The 11311-nt window shown below is 38.1% G+C and overlaps 1 protein-coding gene across 2 annotated transcripts in view; it reads right to left on the minus strand.

Moving 5' to 3' along the window:
• The window catches only part of LOC148309402 (serum response factor homolog), a 209195-nt gene extending 208212 nt beyond the window's left edge, over positions 1 to 983 (minus strand). For both annotated transcript variants that reach the window (XM_088260105.1, XM_088260104.1), the window contains exon 1: positions 416 to 983. In XM_088260105.1, coding sequence (XP_088116231.1) covers positions 416 to 847 — 432 coding nt within the window. In that variant the 5' untranslated portion in view covers positions 848 to 983. The remainder of the gene's footprint in view (positions 1 to 415) is intronic.
• Between the last annotated feature and the right edge of the window lie 10328 nt (positions 984 to 11311).

Below are 11311 nucleotides of genomic sequence, written 5' to 3' on the forward strand. Positions count from 1 at the left end.
TAGCACGTCGAATAAATATAAGGACGATTCCTTTTCGCGATAATTTCCACCATTTGTTGTCAAAAAACCAGCCGCGTGGTCACCGGAGAAAGGGAGAGGCAGAGGGAGGGAGGGAAGGGACACGAACTGTCAAAATTTTCGTAAAATGCGCTCGGACTCCGCGAAATCTAACGCCAGAGTCGCGATCCTCCGTCTACGGACACTTCATCCCGATATACGGCGATGTACCGGCGCAAATTTATGGAAATACGCCAAACAATCGGAAATAACGAGCGACAAAACACAGATGCAAACTTCCGCGGATCCGCAGACGCGCGCCGTCCCGTTCGCTCTCGCGGAACAGAAGAGGACGGCGGACCGGCTACGGGAGAATTTGACAGCTCCGCGTTAGGTTATCCGATTACAGTTTACCAACCTTCTTCATGATCCCCGTCTTCCGCTTGGAGAACGTCGTGTACCGCCTGAGCTTGTTGTCTATGTATTCCATTTTGATTTTCACTCGGCCTTTAGTCTTTTTCCCGTTGGACGGGGGCGACTTCTTGGGCTGCAGGGACGTGTAGCTGTCGTCCCCGATGTCGGGCACGGCGCACTGCTCGAGGCCCAGCGCCTGCGAGCCCATGGCGCGCTCGTCGTAGCACTGCTCGCCCCCGGGCCGCTTGAGCCCCCGCGGCAGGCCGCAGCCCGGCAGCAGTCCTCCGCGCCCCATCTGCTGCGCCAGCGCGCTGGGCGGCCGGCCCAGGCTGACGTTCGGGTTCCCGTAGATCTCCGGCGGAGACTCCCCGCTCAGGAGGCTCATGTTGTAGCCCAGGTTGAACCTGGAGTCCCGCGCTCCCCCGGGACCGTCCATTATCACTTCGCAGTACGCCACAGTAAATCTAATTCACAAACTGAAAACACGCGAAATGTTTACGTTTTACGTTCTTACGGAGCGAGAACGACGAGACTGAGGGCGACACTATCTCCGCGAAGGTTCGTGCGCGACTAACTTCACTCCGCTGGCGGAGCGCTCGGAGAGCGAGCGCGGACAGCGGGCGCGCGGCGCGGTCGTCTCGCTCTGGCGCCGGGGCGGTGGCCGTGCGCCAGAGCGAGATGGCGCTCGATAATACGGCCGATCGTCGCGAGAATCACGTAACCCGACACAAGTACTTCGGATTTATAATCCGCGAAGAAAATAGTCCCGACGTTCGAAACTTCTTCCCGGGTTTTGTAGTCGGGGAAAAGTTTAATAACACGGAGAAAGATTTTTCTCCGTTTTATCTCGTGTCGAAAATTTGAGGGCTGTTGTTTGCGGAGAGAGAAATAGTCTATATATTAGAGTATTGTGCGCGCCTCGGTCGCCGCTCAGTGGGCCGGCCCCGTGTCCATATTTAGAGTCCCCCGATGCCGAATATGGAAATGTTGTCCTAATAAGGCGCGCTAAAATCCCTCCTTCTTGGATTAGTGCGCTCTTGCGTCTCTGTTGAGCGTATTTGCTAAGTATCCTCTAATTTACATTTTGCCCGTGTAGCAGTTGCCTGCCTACGCGTGCCGTTTGCCTCTACTAGCAATTCTACGGGAGTACAGCCCGTACCTTGCACTCTTTCATTTCCCGCTCCCAAAAAAATACATTTTCTCCGTACAGATTACGAATGACTCAAAGTCATAACAATAAAATTAATTATATACCTGTTAATACATGTAAATTAACTAAACAGGTATACATAAATCTAAAAATATAATTAAAAGCAATGTATGTAATTTTCCACGTACATACTTTCATAACTCCCTCATTGATTTATTTTTCCCTGAGGTAATTGTTCAAATTGAATATCTTTAACGATTCGTTATTTTTAATTAAGTGTCGTCAGAAAAAACCGGGAAAATAATCCAAATTAAAAAAATCACTTATTATGTACATATTCTGTCAACTTCGATTTTAATATGTGGACGATTTCTTTACCGGGATGCATAGTTGGTAAATAATTTTTCTACATTATCAATTTTCCGCCTAATCCAATAATGTTGAAAGATGGACAAAAAATGCAATTCTGTCACTGTATACCGCCTAAAAAACAAACGAAAAACTAAACAAAACAATGATTAATTGTTAAATAGCATATTGTTATCACCAGGTTTTTGGAAGTGTCCAAATCCTTGTTCACAAATCTGGGTTTCTGAGAATGTTCGATTGCCCGAGACTTAATATTAAACCCAAGTAACATATAGCGTAATTGATTTCTTTCTTGAAATACCGTTTTAGTATAGAAATATGTGTTTTTCTTCGAAATAAATAAATGGTTTTGAAAAGAAAAGAGTTATTGAAAGGAAACCTGCAACAAAAAAATTGTCCTCATACAGGAAAAAATGATCAAGTGCATTTTTCCCAAAAACATGATTATTGACTATTTGACATCTGACTAGCTTAATGTTGACCTGGAAAAAATCTAAAAGCGATTTTAATCTTGGAAGTACAATATATTGACTTGTTAAAAATGACTAACTGCATTGATGATTATTTTCTTGCCAAGCAAAAGAGACTTACGTGGCCCTCCTGAACATTTTACGTTTTGTTAGTTGGTCTTTTTCTCCTGTACGACTACGATATGTATATTTTGTTATAAATCAAATTTTAAAATCCAACATTTATTCTAAAAAAAGTGCCTCGAGACTCGTCTGGCGTCTCGCGCAACAAATCGCGTAGTGAATTTGTACGTTTGAGATCTCACCCTTAAAACTCATCAGTCAAAGGGTAAATTAATTTTTTTGTGATTTTTCGATATGAACTCATCTGCTGTACATATATTCTATTACCTTTCAAGTATTTTTTTTTATTTTAATTCAAGATTGTAAAATTTTCCTAATTTGCAATTCGTCCTGCATTTTAATTGATACCTCAATCCGATACACAAATTGAATACCAATAAAAAATAAATTCAATATTTCAAAGACGTATTTTTCATAACGGAATTTAAAAAATCACGTGTGAAATAGCACTCCTTTTATGAACAGTCAATCTTCAACTTCCGGATATCACAAACGGAAGTCGGTGCCTACAAAATACTAAATACCCAAGTACCTACCTGCCCAACTATCCACCTGCATAATGCATTCCTTACGAGGAACTTGTCACCTTGATTGTTATCTATGACTGCTTAATTTTTACTTGAATTTGAATCGCAGCCAAATTTGAGTTATCATTGTGTCAATCTTGGGTTGACTTGCCCAAAATTAAAAATATTAATGAACCAAGAAGAATTAAAAACGCTTCACTACAAATGTATAATAAAATATACATCTATTTAACCTTAGATAATGAAACTACATTTGTAGATACAATGCGATTAATTTTTTTGGATCGCACAATATTGACATATCGCTCACTCCTTTCCTCCTGACCTGACCACATTCAATTATTTGAAATTCTTGATCATGCCAAGTTTTCCTCGGTCTTTCTCTACTTCTTTTACCAAACACATTCGCCTCATAAATTTGTTAAGCTGTTCTTTCTTCACTCATTTGATCTGCAAGCCCAAACCATCTCAACACACCTTTCTTAATTTTATCGATACCTAATGATTTTCTCAGCCTCGCATTCCTTCCTTATACCACCATTCGAACATCTATCGTACATCGTTTTGCCGTATATTCGTTTGAGAGATCGCATTTCGACTGCATTCAGTCTACTTTCACCCTTCTTTTGCCAACTCTATGCTTCACTTCATACTTTAGGATTAGGATTGAAACCCTGACTCCGTTATGTACTGCCAGTTTAGCATTCGCTGATTGGTTTTTATTTGCTATAACTGATTTCAGTGCACCATTCACTATGTTCCCAGCATTCACTCTCCTTTCTGTATCTCCATCAATCATTACGTGATGTTTTACCAAATTATTTATATGTAGTTTGATTTTAAATATTCCTTTTTTTTGTTCCTCTGTACCAATAATGCTACATTTTGATATATCACTCACTCCTTTCAACAACGTCATATTTCAAAAATCGAAAATTTTCAGTTTGTGCATATTTTCGGAATGCCCAGAAAATGTACTATATCCCAGCAAAAGCGGCATATTTTTAACTTAATATTTACCCGCTACAGGGCAGAAAGTGTTGTTTTTGCATTTTGAAGAAAAGGTATTGTTTAACTATTTTTTTAAATATACTAAATGTTTTTCGAATGGAGAAAAAACATTTAGGTTTTACCTAAAAAGATCTGTTGCACAGTAAAAAGTTCAATAAGTGGCGTGATATTTATTTTGAATACATTTTCTTATATTTTTAAACTTTAAAAACGATCTCCAGAAAAATAAAGTTTTATGATATACCATATGACGTTGTTGATAGGAGTAAGCGATTTGTTTAAAACATATAACTCTTCAAAACTAAACATTCTCCACATACAACTTATATTTTGAAAGTATAGTAATAATTGTGTTTTTGCTTGGTAAAATAGAATAGCTCTTACAAAATATTCAAAACCTATTAACTCATAGTAAATAAATATTTGAATATCGTATCAATAATACAATCCTTAGGTGGGGAATTTCATTTCCGTCGGGCACTTTAAAATATACTTCTCAGATTTGGCTGTATTCTATTTTCCAGAACCAAAAAAAAAAATTATCAAAAGAAAATATATTTATCAAGTCAAAAAAAAATTATTGTGAGGGGTACTCAAGACTCTCGAAATTCTCGTTGACTCGTAACAAGGGAGAAATTCTCAGGCATTTGCCTTCAGATTTTAACGTCTGTAGCAAGACAAGACCCCACAAGATGGGCACCTAAAATTTTAAAATGGAGACCTTGGGAGAATAAGAGAGACGTCGGAAGATCTCAAAAAAATATGGTCCGACGACATAGCCGCTGTGGGGGGTAAAAATTGGCGGTAAGCAGCAACCGATTGAGAAAAATGGAAGATGGAAGGATGCGGACGAGGTCTATATTCAATGGTAGAAGACAGAAGGATAGTGAAGGCGAACAAGAAGATGGTTTTAAAATTCAATTCGACTAAATATCGGGACATTTCGGACACATCGGGACACAACTACCAATAACGATTAAACGTTCCAACCTATCGGAGCGGATGACAATTACCCCTGAGTAAAAAAATCAAATTTTCGCAATTATGATCTAATAAAGGGTCCGCCAAATAACTTTTTTTTTTCAAAAACAGGGCGCAAAACATCGAGTGTAGCTTCGGCTGTGTGGCACGTAGCGCCGTCCTGTTGAAACCAAATGTTGCCAATATCCTCCTCTTCAATTTTTGTGAACAAAAATCCGTTCAACATGGCCCGATAACGATCGCCATTGACTGTAACGGCCACTCCTTGCTCATTTTCAAAGAAAAATGGCCCAATTATGCCTCTGGACCAAAATCCGCACCAAACAGTGACTCGTTTTGGGTGTACCGGCTTTTCAATGTATGCGTGCGGGTTTTCTGTGCCCCAAATACGACAATTTTGCTTGTTTACATACCCGCCAAGATCAAAATGAGCTTCATCCGAAAAGATGATTTTTTTGGCAAAATCGGCATCTTCTGTAAGTCGATCGCAGGCCCACTCAGCGAAGCGAAAACGCATTGGATGGTCAGTTGGCTTCAACTCCTGAACCAATTGGACTTTGTATGGCGTCATACCAAGGTCTTTATGCAAAATTTGTCTCAATGATGTCTCCGAAATGTTCAATTGTTGAGAACGACGGTGAATTGATGTTGATGGCGCTTCACGCACACTTTCTGCCACAACATCGATATTCTCGGGTGTACGCACTGTTTTTGGCTTTTCACGCTTTGGTTTATCGATGAGGATGCCAGTTTCTTTCACTTTTTTCACAAGATAACGAACATACGGAGCTGACGGTGCTTCTCTTCTTCCAAAAACCGTACGCAATTTTCGCACACATTCTGCAACATTACCATGATTTTCAAAGTAATGTCGCAATATTTCCCAGCGTTGTTCAAGCGTATACACAACCATATTCGCTCAGCGGAAGGATAAAACTAATTATCTGTCAAATCAGACATGAGCTAAGTGTTACCATTCACGAAATAAGCACTAGTTGAAAAAAAAAAACTTTAGATGGCGGACCCTATATATTTCACTATTGATTGATATAAAGACTGATTCATAGTAGATCTTTTTCCATTTTTTTTGACCAAATTGGTACGTATTAAAATAATATTTCAAAACATTTACGGATGGGTATATGAATATACTTATTTAGTTTATTTTTAATCTGAATGAGAGAGATTTTTCTTATTTTTTTGGTGTACGGTTGGAGTATGTAGAGAGTTCCTTATAATGTTATTTTTGTCACCCTAAATCTTGAAATGCAACGGAAATATAGCTAACAGACAACAAACGAAACCCATGAGTTGCCCAACGAATATAGAAATATGTTTAAATAAGTGAAAACATGACTGTTTTAATTTTAATTAAGTTAAAAAATATTTATTATTTGAATTCTTTTTCTTTATATAAAAGGATTGAAATTTATGATTAAGTTTGTACTTATTTAGCGAAGACAAGTTGAAATGGTTACGATTTTCATCAAATGGCGGACGGTAACGCCATCTGTTGGCAATAAATAAAACTCAGAGGAGTAAAAAGCTTTATATTATGATATACCTACTAAAGCTCCGTTCTGTCTGCCATTTCTGCAGAAAGCTGGAGATGCGTTCCGAATTGCAAGGACCTTTTATTAGACGAATTGCGAGGATCAACACAAAAGTTTTGAGACGACCATTTTTTTTAACCATTTCAAATTTGTTTCGTTACTATTGTAGGTACGTTAAACTTTTGGTATATAGTTGAACATTGGTGGGTTTATTGCTATGAAGCAATACCTTCAAACCGACTAAGAACAGACAGGTCAAGGTTTATACATTAAACGGCTGCTTTTGTGGGCAGATAGTGCATTTACATACAAATGATAAAAGAAAACGTAAACTATGAAGAATACTCGAAAATTATATATCAATAAATCATAATTTGCTGTCTTTTAATCCGTATACACACCCAATTGTCCACAAGTCACAGCGTCGCATTGACGCAGCGTTATTTTGATCGCCAATTATATGAAAACAAAGTGATAAGTCCTGAGCTTCAGGTATCAGTCCAGGGAAATATACATTTATATTTGAGAGAAAAATTATTTATTCAGTAGCAGTTGGCACTCGATAACTCGGCAGTCAGATCTATATCTAAAATTATAATTAAAGAAAATTAACTATGCAATCAAATACGATATGGCTGAATGATGCGATCTAGTTGAGATCTGCCTACTTCCATTATTCATTTATGAATAACACTTTTATATTTAGTTTCTACATTTGTCTTACTTTATGGACAATGGGAGCAGGTTGTACAACTTTATTGCTAAGTAATCAAAGTTCTTTTGACCAAAAGAGGTATGTGTTAGATTTGTTTTATGTGTTTCTGTGTTTTGGATCTAGCAGTTCTCTGTATGTTACCATAAAGTGTGTAAGTTGTGATTTGGGGTGCTTTTTTGTGTTATGTGAGAGTAATTCTTAAATTCTAAAATTTATTCAATATTACCCTGGACTGGCACCTGAATCGGAGGGCTGTTCACCTTTCCTTCATGTGTAAACAATTGAGATAACACTGCGTTTATATGAAGCAGTGCCCCATGCACTACTCTGGGTGCGGATAAGGGTTTTATTATTTTATTATTATTAATTCTTAAATGCATATGTAAGAATAGTTTTAACGTATAATTGTTTGACTGCCGTAAGTTGCAATTCGTCGAATATTTCCTCTGTGGGGTACGTCTCAGAATTTGAAGTTTTATTAAAAATTTATTTTTGGGCAACAATTACACTTTTAATTAATGTATTACTCGTACTGTAATCAAAGAAAAATTCCACTTGAAATACGATTTTAGTAGTTTTGCATTTGTTTTTATTTATCAAGCTAAATGTTGTAATTGTGGAGGTCCTCACCAAAAACTTACATTTCCAATATTGCACAAAACATCTTTTATATGCAAATCTGTTTTGTTTACTATGTTCTATCGTAATCTTAATGTCGCACAAAACGTGACTAATATGACCAATATGAAATCATTAAATCGCACCAAAACGTAACAATTTTACAAGCTAGAATTCCTGATTACTTAAAATTATTTACAATGGAAATGTAACGTTTGGGTGAGGACCTCCACAATTTAGTGATAGATCATGATATCTCTCCGAACGCTCCTCCTGGCATGGCGCCCCTAATAGGGAAACTTGCCATCCCCGTGCCACGGGCAGCGGCTTCCCATGCCCTTCCAAGGCAACTGGACCCCGCTACCGTGCCTGTGGAAGCTGCTAAGTGCTAACTGGTTCATCATCGCCCGTCTGGAGCTGATCCGGTTCCCGCTTTACGCTAGGCTGTCGACACTACTCACAACTTACTACGACTATACAACGTACGCCCGGTTTACGATTTAAAAAAAAACTTATTAAATTAATAAGCAAATATCGCAAGCAAGTTTTTCGGTGTATGATAGATATTCGAATGGTGAAATGAGGAAGGAATACAAAGCTGAGATAAGCATTACCGATAAAATTAAGAAAGGTGTGTTGATATGATTTGGCAATATGAAACGAATGAGTGTGGAAATAACGGTATAATGTAGTTGGAAAAAGGAGCAGAGGAAAACCGAGAAAACCTTCACCCACCCTACAGTTCAGACCTAGCCCAGTGAATACCACTTATTCCCAAAATTAAAGGAACACTTGGGCGGATTGCGCTTCCATATTGATAAAGTCAAGGAAGAGGTTATTCGATTTCTCAGAGGAATGGCGGCAGAATTTTATGACTTAGGGATACAAAAGTCGGAGCATCGGCTGCAAATGTGTTTAGACGGAAAGGGCGATTATGTAGAAAAATAAAGTAAGTTTTAAGCTTTAAAATTATGCATAAATGCTAACGAAAACAATAAAGCCGTATATTTTTTCAAAATATGGAAAACTTATTTTATGAATGACCCTAGTATTAATATAGCGTAAAAGCTCTTTATGCTGATCCAGTTGGGAATCGAACCAAGGAACTCGACTCATGGTGCCAACCACTAGACCACGGAGGCGGACATGTGCTGATAGGGAGTATAAAGCATCCAGGGTGACCATATCATGCGTCAGAGCGGAAAAGGGCCCAGTTACAGCCGAGGCATTACAAGAAACGACCAGGAGAACAAAGGCGCAGAAGAGATACGGCAGCGGCCGACAACACCTACACCAACTGCTGCCCTGATACAATGCTGATATGGAATTTAAACAGACAGCCGGAGCGCGCATGTAAATAAAATAAAACTCAGATTGTGCAACTCTCTTGCAGATAACGCGGACAGTTATGGTGCGCTTACACTAGCAGAGTAAACGGGAAAGTGATCCCTTTAAAACAAATGCGTAGAAAAATCGATGTATGACAGAATTTAAAATGAAGATATTAGAAATGAGTGTAAGGCTGGGTTAGGGATTATTGAAAAGATTAAAAAAAGTTTCTTCTAGGTGGTTTGGACATGTGGAGAGAATCGATGACGAGATAATGACTAAAATAAATGAGGACGGCCAAGAAAGACTTCAAGAAGCACAACCAAATCAATTAGAACCTATAATCTAGTTTTGTCAAAAGTCTACGTAAACGGAGGGCATGTATGACTAGATGTATAAATCTGGCGTAAATTAAGAGTTTATGTCAGGATAGCCGAATGTTGCGTTCCATCCTCACTGCCTACCCCTGCAAAAACGGAAAATGGTATTAGTAAAATCATCATATTCCCTAGTAAACTACCGGCATTCAACCTCCCTTTGCCAAAAACCAACGACGAAAGCAGTTGACATCCGTTATTTTTAACGAGATTTAGCATACCTGTACAATATTTCATGAATTTTCTCTAGTATATTTGCATTCCCATTGGTTGATCCAAGAGTTACTCAACTTTACACACGGTTAGACTTTAAATTTATTTTATTTTAACTGTCAAAATGGTAGGTTATAACGTGCTTAGTCGTAAAATAAACACGATTTAATTGTAATAATTTTTATAAGAGGTCATCAAACATGTAACCACTTATCTTTTTTCGATACCTTATTAGCTTCTTCTTCTTTAGCTAGGACTGCGTCCCGCTATTCTCGGAGTCCGCTCCTGGGAGATGGAAGACCAGCTGTCTTTTCATCGTTTAGGTGGTCTTCCTGGGGGTTTGTTACCTCTTATGCTGCTGTCTGCTGCTATCCTCACGACTCGATCCGAAATTGCTTTTTCAACTAATCATACTTGACATATCGCTCACTCCTTTCAACAACGTCATAAATACATGAAAACTTGATTTTTCAGGAGATCGTTTTTAAATTGAAAAAATATAATAAAATGTATAAAAAATAAATATCAAGCCACTTATTGAACTTTTTACTGTGCAACAGATCTTTTTAGGTAAAACCTGAATGTTTTTTCTCCATTTGAAACATATTTAGTATATTTAAAAAAATAATTAAACAATACCCTTTCTTCAAAATGCAAAAACAACACTTTCTGTCCTATAGCGGGTAAATATTAAGTTAAAAATATGCCACTGTTGCTGAGATATAGTACATTTTCTGGGCATTCCAAAAACACGCACAACTGAAAATTGACGATTTTTGATATATGCCGTTGTTGAAAGGAGTGAGCGATATGACAGATGACCATGGAACAATATGTCGTAGATGCGTTTGAAAGAATTTCGTCAAATCTGTTTTGAGAATTGGTATATAGGTTCAGTATACTAAGATTTTTATATATTTTCCAGCGGGTAAGCTACTGGCTCCTGTACTCTGCAAATGGAAACTCACCTTAACTTCGGGTTGTCCCCCTGCCGCCTCCTGCGCTCCCGATACAAAGAGAACAATAACAGCCCGCGACGTTTTGCGGAATAAAGCATGTACGAGCATGTAATTAGTTGCATTATTTACGCCCGATGTCGCCTTATTTATGGGATCGCAGAACCGCTGTCACAAAAAAAGAAAACGGATAATTTTAGGAACGAGGCGTATTCACTCAGGCTAATTTCTTGTACCAATTGTGCGGCCTAATGTTCGCAAATTAGTGAACCAATTAACGAGTACCTACCTACTTTTAGGAGGTGCGTTTCGATAATCAACATCTTCCGAATACTCTTGGACTCTGTAGCTCTATGTAACTTTTGAATAGCGCGCGGGAAAAGTAAAAAAAAAAATTAAGAATTACTAAAATTTGAAAATTATTACTATTTAATGAAACCTAGACTAACAAAACATTTTTTCAAACAAAAGGAAATGCTTTAAATATTAATAATATTGAGAATATTAT

The sequence above is a fragment of the Brachycentrus maculatus genome, unplaced genomic scaffold (assembly GCF_059751285.1).
Source record: "Brachycentrus maculatus isolate JH-2025_06_01 unplaced genomic scaffold, ASM5975128v1 h1tg000124l, whole genome shotgun sequence".
Classification (NCBI taxonomy): domain Eukaryota; kingdom Metazoa; phylum Arthropoda; class Insecta; order Trichoptera; family Brachycentridae; genus Brachycentrus; species Brachycentrus maculatus.